Source organism: Xiphophorus couchianus, chromosome 22 (assembly GCF_001444195.1).
Source record: "Xiphophorus couchianus chromosome 22, X_couchianus-1.0, whole genome shotgun sequence".
NCBI classification, from domain to species: Eukaryota; Metazoa; Chordata; class Actinopteri; order Cyprinodontiformes; family Poeciliidae; genus Xiphophorus; species Xiphophorus couchianus.
This window is the reverse complement of record NC_040249.1, coordinates 1210281-1228320: the sequence shown is the minus strand read 5'-3', so window position 1 is coordinate 1228320 and position 18040 is coordinate 1210281. Positions and strand designations below refer to the sequence as shown.

Here is an 18040-nt window from a genome sequence, read left to right as displayed (position 1 = left end):
TTTCCAAACTCTTTGTTTTTAAAAGTTGTACGTTACACAGCTACAAGAAAAAACTTAAAAGTCCAAATTAAAATCATATATCTATGATGGAGGGTGTAAACTTTTAACCTCATGAAGACAGAAGAAGACTGTCTAGAAGGATGCAGAAGAGGGAAACCCCCCCAGCCCCCCCCCCCCCAGCCCCCCACGCACATTTCTAACACTCAAATGAACTGAAACAGGTCAATGAAGAAAACCAGTCATGAGTTGTTTTAATAGTTTGCAGCTCGAGTGACTGAATGCAACAGTGTCACACCAGCTACCTCCCACTTTCTGACTGAGGATGTGGTGAAACTGTGGTAGAGACTTCCTTCCAGCAATGTGCCACTCAAAGATGGAACAAAAATGATGTTCCTAGGTAGTTGGGGACCACTCACTATTTCTAAAGACAGCTTGCTCTATTTTTTACTTGTATTTTTTTTTTTAAGTGAAATGCAAGTTTTGTGTAGATGGCGGCAGCAACAACAACAACAACAAAAAAAGCCGCAAAGAAAGTATAAAAGATTTAATGGAAAGATATGATAGATATGATAAAAACATAAAATGGAAAGATCTGTCAACTGGAAGCATATAAACCTAACTTAATAAAACCGCAGGGAGCTCTCTGACAAGTTACTGACACATACTGAAGAAGTTACAAGTTTTAATTGCAGTTCTCTATGAATTCAGAAAATGTCAGAGTGGCAACACCCGATATAGGCAGCTCAGATCATGTGGCTTAAAGGGAATGTGGTAAACCTGCATTCTGTGGAGCTGAGTGAGAAACAAGGTGAAACTTTAGCCGACAGCCTCAGAGACGAGCGCTCACACAGAAAAGCTTCGGCATAGAACATAATCAGAATATACGGCCAACGTTATCTCTTATTATTTGGCTGTACTCCATTATTTCAGCTGGCAAGGGAACCAATTTCTATACATCTGCTTTGTTCAGTCAACTGGAAGCAAAACACATTCCTACCGTTCTGCACCAGTCGCATACCAGGACATTTACTTCCGCAAGCTTTCCTAAAGAAACTTTTGGGAAGTTGCCTCACAACTCAGAACTCTGTTATCTTTTTAAGTTACATTTTAATACAGAGTTGCCAATAGAGGAGGGGGAAAAAAGCACCTTTTTGAACTGTGGTGACATGAAATCGTTTGATGTTTTCCTAAGTATTTTCATGATGAAGCTGAATGCTCTTCAGTTTTTCAATGTTTCACAAAATCAATCCTTGAAGTTCCATTTACAACCAGCTGTAAGGATAAAAGAGCCCAAGATGCAGAAAAAAAACTGATTTAAAGCAACAAAAATGACAATTGATCTACACCATGTTGCATGTTACAGGAGCACAAAGCGAAGTTCTGCCGTCACTAGTCATGCTCAGACCTGGTATCTAGATCAGCTCAGGTATTCTGTCCCACAGCAAGACTGGAGTGACTTATGGCAGAAACCGTGATAATCTCCTTTAGATAAACACCATGTGAAGGAGGCTCTAATGGTCAACTAGAAAGAAAAAAAGCCATTTCAAGGGGAAGGTCTAAATTTCACCTGCTTAGACAAATACAAACTCCAGCTTCCTGAGCGATGAAGGATACCTGCTCAGGAATCCAGTGATCAATGTTTGTCTTTCTTAGTCACAAGTTTAGACTATTGCGGGAAAGAAAACTGGCAACCGTGAAGAAACGCACATGGAATGAAAAGTTTAGGCATTTAGACACACTTGGCTCAAAATAAACACCTTTCAGATTAAATCAGCACACAGAATTTTAAATCTGTCATCTCCGGTTCGGAGCACTGGAACAGAATCGTGTTAGGAGACATACCAAAGGTCTGAAGCAAGAGATGCCTTAGATGAGCAAATACCAAGAACAAAACAAAAACTACAGAAATGAGAGAAATTTCACATCCAGGCATCTTGTTCAGTCAGGAAGAAATACGAGGCCAATGATTGCTGTGTCTTGATTTTAAGTAACAGAATCCATGGAATGGAAATGAAAATGGCTCAAGGTATTTTATCAGAGGTACACACACACACACACACACACACCGGCAGGCATGCCCAGTGTGTTTTGCAGTAACTTTACCTCAGGGCCTGTAAGGCAGCTGTAGTTCGTGAAAAACTCCACATGGGACATGTTTGGATGCTGAAGAGGTTTTTATTTATTTAAAACTACAGTGTACAAGTTCATGAGAAATTATTGACAACATACATGGTATGTGTAAAAGCTTTGCTCTCAGAGCAGCAAGCAAAGCGATGCCCTCTGACCTCTGAGCTCATGTAGGCTGAGGAAGCAGCAGGTTGTCTTTCACTGGAGACATCGGCTCTCCTTTCTTAGAGGAGCTGACCTTCACAGTTTCCCTGAAAACACACACACACACACACCCCTATATGAGATCTGGAGACCTTTTAATGTCAACATTAGCTTCATTTTCATATTTTGTCACGTTACAACCACAAACATAATTCAGTGGAATTTTCTGTGAAAGACCAAAACAAAGTGGTATACAAAGTTGAATTATGTTAATAAATATTCAATATGACATCTGAAAATGCACATTATTACCATGGAAAGCATCTTGCCTCACTGCAAATTGTCCATTATTCCCTTACTTTTTATAGCTAAAGTTGTTCCAGAGGCTGCTTATGGTGGCCTGCACTCCAGGGTTGTTCTCGTTATTGGCTGAGGAACATTTCTTCCCAGAACCTGCAGCCTTCTTCCTCAGACCGCTGGCTCTGGCTGGGCCCAACGTCGACACGTTCGCCGCCTGATTCCGCATGCCGGATTTCGGCTTGGACAGTCCGGAAACCTGAACACAGCATGTTCACGTCACAGACGGGAGATCCGGCTATTCTAAACACTTACCAGACAAGTCTAACCTTAACAACAAACGGTAACATTTCCTATGAACTGCAGCAGCTTAGAGAATATTAGCACATTAGTTCTCTACAGTTCCCGTCCAAGTTTAGATTTCTTTGTAAAGCAACCAAGTCTGTCAGACGGCACAAAACCCTTCTCACATGTTCACCATTTCCACTTCTAAGAATGTCCGTTCAGTGAAGGGCCACATATACAGCAAGTTGAGGAAGCCTGTGACAGATAGGTTCCCACTACTACCAGATGCAGTACTGTCTGGCAGCTTCTCTCATAGTTATTTCTAAAAATTCTGTTTACTAGATCATACGTTCGGTAATGATTTAAGTCACCGCCAATCCAGATCTCATAACATTCTTGTTACTTGTACAAAGGATCCGTTAAGGTCTGAATAGTTCATTAAATCAGCTGTTCACTTCAACAAACCTACACAGAACACTTTAAACTGGAAGTAAAAATAAATACACTTGCAGCGATGCACTGTTCCTTTAAAAACAAATGAAACCGATGAAGAAACCAAAGTGTAAACCCACCTTTGACCCCAGCATGCCAGGTTTCCTACAGGTCTCTGTGAAGGAAGCGGGGCTTTCTGTCACTGGTTCTGAATCAGTGCTTGAATTCATCTGACATAAAACAGAAACAAAAAAGCACACAAACAGAAACCCATGAGAACATGAATCAGAGATTCCCAGAAAATGTCTACATTTCAACCCAGTGTGTGTGAGACAGTGCAAAAGTCTTGATTCCCCAGCCTGTCTGTTCATCGTTCTTCCAGGTTGTTACTACTTTTCTACCACTGCGGATGAACAGCAACAAGATTCAGTTGGTCCATTTAACGTAGGGCTGAACAATATGTCAAAATAAGCGTTTCATATCAGTCATACTGATAATTATCAATAACTATTGATTAGGTTTTTTGATTTCAAATATCTAAAATACTGTCAAACAGACCTTTTCCATTTGATCCAGTTTTCACGCTACGCCGTTTTTCATTTTAAAATTGTATTTGAGTTTTTATTTATTTTTTAATGAGACATGGTGGCGAAACCTGACAATGCTGCTCCATGAGTGACTCTACAGGTTGTTGCTAGGTAACCACAAGTTACTCAACCAGTTGTTGCAAGGTAAGCAAAGGTAAACCTGGCTTAGCTGACTGTGAGAGGTTGAGCAGCTAAAGCCTTTCATCTGCCTACGTCTCCCAGAATGCTGGGTGGTTCTGGATTGGAGTTCAGTGAAATTGTTAAATAGTCCATCAAGCGTAATATCTATTGATACTGATTATGTGTCCATTGCGATATATATTGTTATTGACTTATTGTCCAGACTTGTTCTAATAAGGAATGACTGACGACCCAGTCCGTTCTCCCTTTGAGGGTACGCTACTTAACTCTAGGAGCTGTAAGGGTCAGAGGGTGAAAGCAAAGTCAGCAGCACAGATCATGGCAATGATAAAAATAAATAAATAAAAATACTGAGCAAGGGGCTAAACAAGTTTCCTTGTATTAATTTAGACATCTGGATACTGCAACCCGGAGCCGAGGATGATCCACAAGACAGAATGTATGGATACTGCTCAGGTGACAGAGGAGATATAAGCCACGCCTCTTTCACGGTGTGAATGGCAATGGCCTGTATATGGTGGCTTGCTTGCTGAGGACCAATCCCCTGATAGGCTGCTAGTAAAATGGCATCTAGTAGACATTTAACTAATTGTCAGTGACACAACACTGGTTAATCACTCCGGTTCTGATTAACGTGCAGAATGATTGGGGGGGGGGAGCAATGTTGAAAGATGAAATGTGAAAGTCTGCACAAATATCGCTTAAAACAAATCCCTGCTTCTCGAAAGCAAAACCAAGAAATGAGACTTCGATTCAGACTTCAATGAAGTCTCATTCGAATTTGAAACTGTCTCTGGTGGTTCGGTTTCTTTTCACATAGAGAAAACTCGAACTGGAAGCTGTCACTGAAAACCACCGAGAATATTCGGTCTCTTACAGGTCACAAGAAGAAGACACAGGCAGAAGACACATGTATTCCAACCTAGTTTGAAAACATAGCGAATGTTCTCATTTTACTGGTCATTTTCTGGGGAAATGACCACTATCTGATAGGTGCTGATCATAGGGCTTTGTGAAACAGTAGTTACCAACAGAGCTATGAACACAGGTAAAGGCAGCAGAAAATCCTGGAACTTACAGTCTCCTCCTGGGAGGAGAAGGAGCAGCTGAAGGGGAGGACGTCCTCTTTGTGAAAGGAAGAGGACAGGGACTGGGAAAAGTAAGCACTGTCCTGGGAGGGGGGACAATCTGGGGGAGGCTCCTCGTTCTCAGATTTCCTCTCAGGGGAAGAAGAGCCTCCAGAAAGCTGACAAGATGTCTGAAGAGCTGAGGAAGTCTCTCTTTTGTAGTGAAACTGCTGCAGGGCAAGCAGGCCTGAGGGGGTCTTCGCCGCTCTGCAGAGCCCAGCACTGGAGGAGGAGGAGCCTGAGCACCGGAACAGCTTCGGCCCCTCACTGGATGAGGTGGGGGGGGTGTTGGCAGGGGACGTAGGAGGGCTGGGGGTCCCTACAGGTGGAACATCAGGACCGTCCCTTTCACCGAGTGAAGACTGGTCCTGAGAAGGGTCCCCGATCGTCCGCTCTGGGTCCCCAGCAGACTCCTCGGTGCTCTCAGTAATTGTTGAACTTGATTTGCTGAAGAATCTGCAAAGGAGGATACGCTGCGATTACACTGAGAGTTCAGGCTTTGGAAGGAATGCCTTGAAACATATATTGGTGGAAATGTGTGAATGGAACCACGAATGGTAAAACAAAAAACAAAAAAGTCTGAGTAGTGAGCTGAAGCAGTGGAGGAATGAGGAAAGAAAATCTGTCAAAAGGTCATTGAACACAGAGCGTGGCCAAACATGCTGGCTGTCTGCAGTCAGCTGTGACCTGCTATTGGAGCACGAATAAACAAAACAGTCAAACAGACCAACGAGGGTGTAAATGCTTCATTTCTCTCTAAAACGATTATTTTTAAAAATTTTAAAAAACAATTAAGAAGAGTTTGACTAAGCCATAATTGGCCTTTTAATGAAAAAACAATCCATATTCTGTCAAAAAGACTAATGAACAAACACCACCAATTTGGCCCAAGGTGGTTTGTTTGCCAACTAAAAGGCAGCATTCCTCTGGGTGAAGTGCAGCACTGTTTCTCTCTTCTACACCTAAACACAGTTGGGACAGGTCATTAGTGCGTCTATCAGTTCCCTGAACCCATCTCACTGGTCTCTTTCTACAGAGGAAACATTTACTCCAACAACATGAAGACAGTTCTAAGAACATGTTTTTGTAAAACATTACATGCTTCAAACCCTGTTGCGATTACTTTAAACTAAAATCTACCAGGGACAGAAATAATTTTGGGCTCCACTGCAACTGAACGCGTTGATATTAAAATGAGAGTTTTGTTTGTCATGAAAGTCATGAAGGAGCCTAGACGAAACACAAACAAAACGTGAGAAACCTGAGCAGCAGTGAGGAAAAGGGTGTGGATTTCCATGAACACGCTGTGATTTTTCTGTTTGCAGCCTGCCAACCAACTGATGTCACATGCAGCGCTAAAGATGGATACATTTTCCTGTACACAATGAGACATGCTTCAGGTGGCAGTTCATTATGTGAGCTCTTTCTCACAAACCTCTAAAGGATCACAGCATCAGATGAACTGTGGTCTAGTTGCAAACAGCACAGTTTAACCAACATAAAAACCAAGGCAAATCCCTCTGAGTAGATGGAGGAAGTACTGTATCTCGGGATCTTGTTCATGAATGAGGGGAAAAATGAAGCGGGAGATTGGTAGACAGATTGGCGCAGCGTCTGCAGAGAAGCCAGTCTGTTGTGGTGAAGAGAGAGATGAGTCAAAAAGCGAAGCACCCTCATCTATGGTCATGATCTTTGGGTCATGACCGAAAGAACGAGGTCATGGATACAAACGGCAGAAATGGGTTTTCTCCGCAGGATGTCTGGGCTCTTCCTTAGAGATAAGGTGAGAAACTCAGTCATCCAGGAGGATCTCAGTGTAGAGCAGCTGCTCCTTCACGTCCAGAGGAGCCAGTTGAGGTGGCTTGGACTGGTCAGGATGCCTCCATGGTGATGTGTTCAGGGCATGTCCCACCGAGAGGAGGCCCCAGGGACACAATGGAGGGACAATGTCTCTCGGCTGACCTGGGAACGCCTTGGGATTCCCAAGTGTTTCACTTATCCCATAGTGTTGTATAGTGGAATATTTCAAGAATTTCAGGCTTTTAAAAATGGCTTTCTCCACCAAAGTATGGTATGTGGTCCAGCTGTTCACTCATATTTATTCTTTGGGGTCACTGATTATTGTGACTGTTCAACAAGCGTTCGAAACCACACCTGGTCCTTGGGAGAACAAAAAAAGTAAAGCCATGCTTGTACATTCATGGCAAGCATTTAAAATCCTTCAAGTGGGCAAAATGAAAGAAAACACAAGTAAATCAAATTTGAAATTACACAATTTACAGAGATCATCTATACAGAGTTTCTAAGACACAAGCAAGTAAGATGGTTTAATGCTTCAAAGCTCGTTTCATTTTAGTTCTTTTTCGCTGAACCGTTAGGCATGGCATTTTTTGGTTTGCTTTTCTCTAACATTTCTCTGTCAGCTTGTTTCATCTGCATGGAGAGCTACTTTGACTGCATGTCATCTGTTTACAGCGGAAATCTGCATCCAGATGAACGTACCCACATCTAGAAACAGCCTTTGAGTCAATTGTCCATTTACGTTTTGTCCTTTTAAGAAGGAAGATAGCACATGTTGCCGAGCCGACACTCTTAATCCCTTCACCCAGTTTGACTGGAATACCCTCAAATGAAAGCTGAAAGTTTGCATATTGTGTCCATCAAATAACTACAGTTGGAATGTGTTTCAGTAAAAAGCAAAAGACAAAAAAAAAAAAAAAAAAACTAGTGTGTGAACATTAATGGACCTCACTGCAAGCAACTGTGATGGCTGGTGCCAAATGTTACTGAGAGTCATGGCTAAAGATCTTCTTCAGAGAAGTTTGAAAAGACTTATGTGAATAGTTCAGTTAAAAACAAACCAAAAAAAAAAACATCTGTTAATGATTCAGAGAACTGAAGAGTCGTCTGTATTCGCGACTGAAGAGTCGCCAATATAGCCAATGCTAATTGGCTATAGTGGCGCACAGCCAATTAGATGATGTGGTCTGACAGTGACATCACCTGCTGTGGGTGGCCTGCCTGCCATCGTCCTGAGACTCGTGGTTTCTCCGCTGCAGCAGGGTGGTGAAGGCGAAGCAGTTCCGTGGCGGAGGCTGGCTGCTGGAGGTCGGCTTGTCTTGTCGCTGCTCTAACTTGGAGCGTTTCAGCCCTGAACTGGAATACTGCTGCAATACTTCTTGATCCGATACACAAGAATCTTACAAGGAGACAAAAACAGATAACCTTGTCACAAATGTGTATTTATTTATTAATCTTTTCTTTTGTATTTGTATTATTTATTTATTAAACAGACTGTAAAGAAAATCACGACAAGGGCAGAGCAACTACAGAGTTCTAGTTTTAGTTTTGCATAAAATATGTTATGCTTCAATTATTCAGGTGGAGATGATATGAAATATATATTTTTATTTTTAAAGATAAATAGCAATAAAATGTTTCATTCCAACGTGAAGAGAATCCATCAACACCCATCCCAGTGCATTATGCAATTTCATGTAGAGGTAAACGAGTAACCGCACCCGTCTGAGCTATATTATATGCTTTAAGGTGGAGTCAAAACGCTGGACTTCAACCCAGTCAGACATTTGAGCTCACTGCCTCCTGTTGCATAACGAGCTTCATTTCACCCTAGTAACCTGCTTCCCCGCGTATTATGTTGTTGTGGGCGGAGCCAAACACAGCCCCATCTCTGAGCGTTTGACCCCACCGATCACCAAAATTTGAATCATTTCAGGGCGGAGGCAAACGTTCCACTTCCTGTGTCTGAGGCTACTTTCACACAGCAGGTCAATTCAGAACTTGGATTTTTCCCGGCGTAGCCTTCACTCTACTAATTAAAGGTGACTTCTGACAGACTTGCACGTGAACGGTTTACAACCCCAAAGCGGCCCGCATCACAGAAGAACGAAGAGGTCACACAGGGACGTTTACGTCCAGATTTACCACGTCTGGCGTCTTCTGATGCAGATTTATGATGTAAAAGTCATATACAAAGTGACATGACCGTTCAGACTGAAGGCGCTCTGGTATTCAATTTAGATATGGAAGTGATGTGGTCACTTCCATATCTAAGTGACAAGTCAGATATTTTGGTGTGATTAAAAATATCAGAATAGGGCCATTTAGACGACCGTGAAGAAGTTGAATATAGGTCATCTGGGTCAAAGCAACATCAGATTTGGGCTACATTAGGCTGCTGTGTGGCCTCATGCTCTTCAAACTTGACTCCATTCCTGCCAGAGTCTATGAACTCTCCCATCCCTACTCAACCTTAACTCCACCTATAAGTGAGTCTTTGACTCCACCTATTCTTACTACTTTATGCATTTCAGGGCTGAGACAAATTTGGCAACATCCGGCCCCAGTGAAGTCAATCTTGACTCCGCCCCTTTATGAATTTTCAAACCCAACCAGATTTACTCAATTACGCCCTTAAAGGCACAATTAATCATTTGACACCACCTACACACAGTGGATTTTCATTTCAAACATCAAATTCTACAATCCTTCACTCCACCCGTCTCGACAGCACCATGCATTTGACTGAAATATTTCAACCTAACCATCCTTCATCCATTCCACATTTGTGGGGGAATTTAACCCCACCAGCCCGTCTCTATCGCATCATAATACTCTGACTGATCCAAATATAAAATCCTGATGTTGCATCTTAAACATCTGACTCCAGCCCACCTTTTCATTATTTGACTGGCCCCACCCTTACTGCATTATGCATTCAAGGGCAAAGCCAAACATTCGCCAAGCCACTCTCCATTAGAAGCTTTTGGGTGGAGTCAAACATTTGATTATGTCTATCCTTGTTGTATTATAACCCTCTGTGTGAAGACAAATATTTGGCCCCACCCATCCCTTTTGTATTATACATCTCAATACAGAGCTGAACTTTACCAGCAGCCATATTCTTGGCCCATCCATGTAGCGGTGGGTCCCACCGCTGGGGGCTCTGGCAGTTTCATGGGGCGGAGCCTAATCTTATGCCCTCAAATTCTCTGGTCTGGGGGGTATGCCATGTGTCCTGCTGCAATGCTGGGTACTCCATGCTGCCCACCCTGCAGCATTGTACTCTTCTTACCACAATAACTCTTATTTATGCACAGTTAGATGATTAATTTGGTCTGTCTTCCAGCAGCTCAGTGTGCATGCCAGACCATTTTCTCCCCCTGACTCAGCATTTTTCACATACATGTATGGCCACAATGAGGCCACACAGTGCAGATAAGGACCAACTTACCTTCTCTCAGCCTCTTCAGCGGCTGCTCTCTGTGTTGCAGCCTCAGGTGGTCCAGGCTGATGACTCTCTCCTGCCCCCTGGTGGAGGGTGGCTTCTCTGCGGAAACGGCAGGGCATGGAGGAGCAGCAGAACCTGGCGTGAAGCTCTTGCTCCAGATGCTGAGTCCTGCTGCAGCTGGGCAGCTGCTCCAGCTGTTGCTGCGAGCTTTGCACGCCTAGAAAGATATTTCCCAAAGTAAAATTAAATGTGAGGATTTCGGGTTTTTTGCACTTGCACAAACATTCGCTGTAAGAAGGCTACCTGTGGACGGGGGCCGTCTGGACTGAAGTCATCTATCCTCTCCATGGTGTTGATGTCAATGTTTCCCAAGGCCATATCCAAGCCTTTGTCATCTCCTAGATTTCTGAATTCATTGCCATTAAGGAATAAATACTATCCAACAACAGGATGAATAAAGTTAAAATGTTTTATATATCCAGGCAAAACTAAAGGGGAAATGTTTTGAGGTGTGATGTAAGACTAAAGGGTACATTCCAGCGTAGTTGAGGGAGTCTGGGTCGATGCGTTGAGGGTAAGGATTAAGGGGCACCACCTTCCTCATGGCAGGATCAAACACCAGCTGGTAGAGGAAGGTGTTATTGGCTCTGACGAATCCCTCAACGTACTCCTCAGGAACGACCACGTTCATTTTCAGGTACTGGCCCATCTTTCTGATCACCTGGTAGGAAGAGAAGAACTCACACTTAAATCTACTCCAGAAATCATTCATTTAGAATCTAGGCTTCAGTTTTGCTGCTACTTCCCGAAGGTTCCTGAATCTCTTTTTTTGTTCATTACTCCACAAACAAACGGCTATCTCGTCTGCTTGATAACTTACAATGACATGCCAAAAGATTATGGGTCAAGACAACACAACAGTCCCCGTTAAGTGAAGTCCCCGTTATGATTTGCCGTCTTGAGGTTGGATGGATCAGCAGGAGATTTTTTTTTTTCACTTTCCTACCATGTTTATTTCTTGCTATGAAAACGATTCATAACAAAAATCACAATGAAACAAAATTGACTACTTACAATAGTCAATTTCTGCTGGTTTTAAAGACAGAGAAGTGGTAACTTGGGAAAAACTATTATTTTTCTTGTTGGGCTTTCGGTTCGGTCTACTTTAACATCTTGTGAATCTGACAATTAAGCTAGAAAATCAACATCTGCTTTCAGATGGGGAAAACCTGGATAAAATAAGTGAATAATATACAATGCAGATGTGTAGATATGCATCACACAAACCTGGCTAGATTCTTCCTGCAGTCTTGCGACAAACTTCACCAAATTAATGAATAAAGTGAGGCAACAGATGTTTATGTTATTTTAACACATACTTATATCACCTAAGACTGAGATTTATAGTTAACAGTAGTCAAGTCTCAGACCATCAGGGTTTAAGACTCCATTGGACCAGTAATCACCAACCACCTTGATGACCTGCATCTAAAAATTCATTACTGTTTATAATTAATAACAAGTTCAGATTTTTGAATTTGGGGTTTCTGAAACGGTTTTACGAACTGAGGGAGAGTCATAGTAATCATTAAAACTGGTAAATAATCTCATCCTCAGTTACCACATTTTACATTTCAAAAGTTTCCAGTTTACCCCAGTTTTTAGAACCATGAGAAAAATAAAGAAGTTATCAGCTTGTGCACACACCTTCAGAATGTCAGGGTCTGTGGCAAGCCGGAGCAGCTTGCAGGCCTTTCCGAGGCCGATTCCATGCAGGGAGGGTAGGTAATCACAGCCAGCGAGGACGCACATATGGCGAAACTTCTCCTCGGTGAAAACGTTCCCCAGGGAGCGACAGCGGCCCAAGTTCCTCTGATCTATCTCTATTCCGTTGCCGTGCTTGTCCATTTTGAGAATTACCTACAAAATATTAGGGGAGAAGACAAAGTTGGTCAGCCGTTGTTCCAAGCATTAGCTGACTGGCATTAAAATCCTGCAGTGGATCTTAGATTATTCCCATCCATCAAATTACAAATGATACAAGGAAATTGCCTTTACTGGAAAATATAAAGCAGTGTAAAAATGTACCGCTTAGTTTTATACATTAGTGTTAACATTTATGGGCATATTTCTCATATGAAAATATCTGGTGGCAGACTTACACGTCTCACTCTTTCCAAGTTAACAGATGAAACGGATTCTGCTGCTTTCATGAGGCAAAAATAGTACATCGCAGAAATCTGTGGTGATGCAACAAGGGCCTCAGGGACAGAGGAAGTGCTATTTATACTGATGCTAGAGACACAATCATAAACAGAACAAATACTGTAGCTACAGAGACCACAGCGAGAAAACATTTCTACAGAGCTGTAGCAACTCCAGAATCATGAACTAACTTACCGCTACATGTCTGCAGCGCTCAGACTACAATCATTTAAACACCTGTTGAAAACTCAGCTCCTCCTCTGGCCTGTGCCTGAGCAGAGCATGGAGGCCCAAAGTGGCGCCTCTCGTGCGGACCCCTAGGCTATTAAAGGATGAAGCACGTTCAGCCAGTCACACAATTGGGTGATGGAGGTGGGGACTTTATTTAATTAGGGCAAAAATTTTACTGAAAATTTAAGTCAACCACATACACTGCTGTTAGAAGATAACTTTACTGTTTATCAAATGGGATAATTTATGTCACCACACTACACCATCACTAAAAGTAGCATACAATAACTTCAATGAATCATATCAAATGAAACAGAAAAACACTTTTAGGTGCTCTGTGTGTTCTGGTACCTCTTGCTGCTACTGCAGCGGATATACTGATGTACCACAGACTGGATGTCTGTTTATCCTCCAGTCACATCAGCTGTTCTCAGATAATCTCATTTTTTTACTAATTGTGACACTGCTGGACGTAGCTAGAAGAAACTCTGCAGAAACAGTTCAGTCAGTTTGGCGTGAAGATTTATGCAGAAATTCATTTTCTTATGCATTTTTCATTCACTGCAGTTTGTTTTCGCCTTAATGTGAATGAAGGTTTGCCAAATCCTTATCAAAAAAGTGTAATTATATTAACTATGTCACAAAAAACAACTACAGGGGAAGACATCCAATAGTTAATAGCGGTGGACAATATGGACTTAAAGTTTTATCACAACATTTTGTGGTAGTAATGTGATAACAATAAAAGTGGCGATAAACTATTTATTACTTTTTTTCACGTAACTGTGTGACTGTGACTGCGTGTCACAGCAATTATAGTCCCACAAACACAAATACTGCTCTTAAAAACATTCCCATTTGTAATACGGACACCAGTCATAAAACGTTGGATATGTGTCACTAAAATGCACACAGCAACTGCATTCAATCATATTTTCAAATCATATTTGAACAAACAATGGACAAAAATAGTTAAAACAACAATCCCCAAAATATGGAGTTTTACTGGGTTTCAAACATCATTAATAGGAACTTATTGTGACAACAATAGATCAAAATCTCATTAGGATAAGAAATCTGATATAATAAATACCCACCCCTAAGGGAGTGCACAGTTTTTATGGGTATTGCAAAAAGCAGAGTCCAGCCATCCTACAGAGACATTCTCTTGTTCTGTTATGATAAGAACTGTGGATCAGAATGTTGATGGGATTGGTAAACTGGGACAGACTGCTGGTAAACTGAGAACAATCCTTCTAGTCAAACAGACCAGAGCCCTTCCTGGATACAGCTGAGGAGGCTCCCATCCATCTATCCATCCCCTGCTCCATCTTCATCCTACCATCAACATTGGACTTTTCCAGGGCGTGCCGTGGTGTAGGGTACAGCGCGACCCATGTTTGGAGGCCTCGAGTCCTCAACGCGGCCGTCGCAAGTTCGACTCCCAGATCCAGCGACATTTGCCACATGTCTTCCCCCCTCTCCGTCTCCCTTTCCTGTCAGCCTACTTTCAAAAAATAAGGGACACTAGAGCCCACAAAAAGACCCCCTGGTGGGGTACAAAAATAATAATTAAAAAAAAAAAATATATATATATATATATATATATAAAACAAAAAAACATTGGGCTTTTCCACTTCTAAAAATGGAAGACAGTCGAAGCAAGAAGTAAAGATACAAAAACTAGAAGGGTGACAGCTTAGGCCGGAGCAGGCCCAAGTTTCATATCGCCATCATGCACAGTCTAGAGTAAAACTCGACAGACTGCTGTTAAGAGGACTGCAACAATTCTTTAGTGTGAGAATATCTCACTTCGCTGTACAGCTTAGTTTTATACATCAGTATTAACATTTATGGGCATATTTCTTAAAACTCAATGTATCTTAAGCCTTAATACACCAAGTGCACCAGTTACTGTGTTAGTTGCTGAGTGTGTACAGAAGGGGAGGGCATTTATAATGTGTTTTATCATTTATCGTGATAAATTTCTTATCATAAGAATTTTGATTTATTGTTGCCAAATGAAGTTTGGAGGTCTGTAGTGACTGACGTCTTCACATTATGCGCTTCAGCGTCCGCAGACCCCGCTCCTTCAGTTTATGCGAGTTGCTGTCGTTCCCAAACACTTCCATTTTCTTAGAATTCAGCTGACGGTTGCCTGTGGAATATTTAGGGGCAAGGAAATTTCATGACTGGATTTGTTGCATCCAATCACAGTTCCACGCATTCTGGATGCTTAATTTTATACACCTGTGGCTATGGAAGCGTTTGGAACACCTGATTCCGATCATTTGGATGGGTGAGCAAATGCTTTTGGCAATACAGTGTAACATGATAAAACTTTAAGACCATATTGCCCACCCCTAGTGTTTGGAACTCATTGCTTAAGTTCTACTTACGGTTTTGCAGCCAAATGCCAACAGGTCAGAGTCCTCAGTGATGACAGCCTGAGCGAACCCAGTTTTAGTCAGATAGGCTAGCTGAGCATCGGCTTCATAAGGGGCCACAATGCAGTCCACTCCCCTCTGCCTTGCAGCCTGGACCAGGAAAACATCTCATGTTAGAGCACATCAACATTCCTGTACAAAGGCATAGAGTCTGCATACCCAAAAGTCAGGTGCTCAAGATAATAGAACATTTTATGAAACAATTTGATGTGTTCAGGGATGACTTGTGAAAGACTATTCTATATTTCTATGTCAACAGGGTTGCACTTTCACTTTGTCCATGCAAGCATTAAAAATGTTATTTGCCACATCAAGACAGAAGCCACACCTTAATAAGGTTATGAGCCATGGCGGGGGTGATGTTAATGCAACGTCCGAAGCAGTCTCTGGCCTCTGACAGTTTACCTTCACGCAGCAGCTGTCGTCCTTTTTGAAGGTTGGCTTCCCTGCGCCTGGAAGACACGTAAACAGAAATGTCAGTGAACGCAATGCTATAAAAAAAACAACTTTGGCCAGTTGGGTAGAGTTTAACTGCTCTTGCTGCAGACATAATATAGACTTTAGAGGCTGAAAGGAGAACACTGGGGACATTGTGGAATGACAGAAAAGAGGGACAATGTATATTAATCATAACTCACATACTGTGAACTTAAACAATATTGAAACTGCATGTTGCAGCCCTAGTCAGAATATATTTTTAATGGACACCAAACTATTGCTCAGTTTGGGTGAATACTCACTCTCTGCGAGTCTTTTCCACTTCCTGTTTAGAAGGCAGATTGCGTCCATCAAACACCAGGATGGGTTTAACTGAGAAATTCAACAGCATATCCACAAACTTCATGCAGTACCACACATATCTAGACAGACAAACAATAAGAGGGAAGACATAGTACAATGGAGCGCTTCATGTAGTTTGAATATGTGTTGTTTCCCTGAGAATGATAGAAGAGCTTACTGATCAGTCGGTTCCCCTTTAGCAAGCTTCTCAGCACAGGAAAAAGCTCCTTTATGCAGCCAGCAGTACGTATCCACAGCCACTGTCTGGCCTTTATATTTTTTAATGTTGACGGGCTCTGCTGCATCCTTGAGGAACTGCAACAGTCCAGATATTCCCATTCTCAGTTTCACCACACTGACCACAAACCTGGGGGGGAAAGGGCAGGAATTCACAGTCAGACTCTTCCAGAGGACAAACGCACTGTAATAACTACCAACTACGCCACCGTTGCGTAGAGCATGAAGCAAATAACGGAGAAAATTTTCTTGAACTGGAAGTCAACAACGCAGATTCAGGGTAAAATGGTCAGCTTCGCTGGTTATTTACTCACCAACTCCTTATTTAGTAAAGTAATTGGAGGTCAAACTAACACTAAACAAATGTCAGGGAAGTGACTGGAAAACATCTGAGGAGCAACTTCATCGCATAAGCTCAATTATTTTGTAGTACTTGTGAGGTCAGAAGTGAACTCGATAGGTTGTGCGGTTGAAAGTTTGACTACACATCGCGTAGCGGTTATAACAGTTGTTTAAGTAGGACACCAAGCATTAATATTCCTAAAGAAAACACTTCAAGATGTCAGACTTACCTTTCTGTTCCTAAAACACACAGATATGATCGGGTTAACAGCGCAAAACTGGAGCGAGTTTTGGTTTTAGCGGTAAAAAGATGGGATTCAGTAACAGCTACCACAATTGGCTACAAAGACAAAGTGGGCGTGCCAAACTGAAAACCATCCAATAGAAAGTATAATGGTAACGGAAGTGGAAAAAGAAGCTTGACTGTCACGCGCACGCGCAGTTTTGCCGCCGCCCAATAAGGTTGAGTGACGTGGTTGTTGTCTAGTATGTTTGTCCGCTACGGCTTGCCATATATCCGCAGCCTGAACGCCCTCGAAAGATTACTTACTTGATTTTCAGCGGATCTACCTTCGCTTTCTTCGGAGTTCCATTATCGATCATTCAATCAAATATTATCTATAAATCACTTTTCATAGTCAGATGTAACTGTAACGCAAAATACTTGTGCTGTTGACACACAAAGAAGTGACCAAAATGATCAAAACAAGCAAACAGATTAGATTATTGGTAATAAAACACAGCTCTCCTTCTCATATTCTCATATAGTTATACATTTTCTATAGGCTTTAATTATGTGTCAGTATGTAACCAATAGATTTTTGTCACAGGTTCACCTGCTTTCTGGAAGCTGAATAGGTGAATTAGAAACTGGACTAAAATACAAAGGACTAGAAGAATGAAGGTGTTTACTGAATGTATGTAGCACTGGGGATATACCAGACAGGGAAGTTAATCCTCTTCAACCTATATTCAACTAAATACACTACAAGCCAAAGCAAGATATTTAAGGTTCAAGTGGATAAACTACGGTGGTTTTGTAAATATTTACTCATTTGGAATTTGTTGCCTGAAATGCAATTTTAAAAAAAAAGTTGGGACAGCTAAAGACTGGGAAAGTTGTGGAATTCTCAAAAACACTTTCTTGAAACATTTTACAGATTAATTGGAACCAGGTGTGTCATGATAGGGTATACGTAGTGGTCTTAAACTACATTCCTCAAGGACCACTGTCCGGCAGCTATTACAAGTTGACTATGAACACAGTTTATTGCTACATCTGCTAGTGCAAGTTAAAACTCTACTATATAAAGTGAAAGCCATGCATTAATAACACTCAGAAACGCCACCAACTTTTCTGGGCTAGAACTTATTTGATATGGACTGATGTAAAGTGGAAAAGTGTCA

The 18040-nt window shown here is 41.9% G+C and overlaps 1 protein-coding gene across 1 annotated transcript; it reads right to left on the bottom strand.

The window, feature by feature from the left end:
• Positions 1-2155: 2155 nt before the first annotated feature.
• exo1 (exonuclease 1) lies at positions 2156-17014 on the bottom strand. The gene is made up of 14 exons (XM_028005975.1): positions 16864-17014; positions 16233-16421; positions 16015-16134; positions 15603-15726; positions 15227-15364; positions 12099-12311; positions 10925-11112; positions 10695-10797; positions 10395-10608; positions 8144-8339; positions 5092-5596; positions 3426-3515; positions 2631-2827; positions 2156-2378 (listed from the first exon to the last, which is right to left on the bottom strand). Exons 2-14 carry the CDS (start codon positions 16391-16393, stop codon positions 2294-2296), a joined length of 2334 nt encoding a protein of 777 aa, XP_027861776.1. The 5' UTR covers positions 16394-16421; positions 16864-17014; the 3' UTR covers positions 2156-2293.
• Between the last annotated feature and the right edge of the window lie 1026 nt (positions 17015-18040).

What these genes read in the sequence shown, in the direction of transcription:
- exo1 (XM_028005975.1), bottom strand. Translation starts at nt 16,393, where the DNA reads ATGGGAATATCTGGACTGTTGCAGTTCCTCAAGGATGCAGCAGAGCCC. An exon ending in AAAGGGGAACCGACTGATCA is followed by an intron (nt 16,135 to 16,232) that starts GTAAGCTCTTCT and finishes TTGTCTGTCTAG; the next exon opens with ATATGTGTGGTACTGCATGA. An exon ending in AACAACTTTAGCTATAAAAA is followed by an intron (nt 2,379 to 2,630) that starts GTAAGGGAATAA and finishes GTGTGTTTTCAG; the next exon opens with GGAAACTGTGAAGGTCAGCT.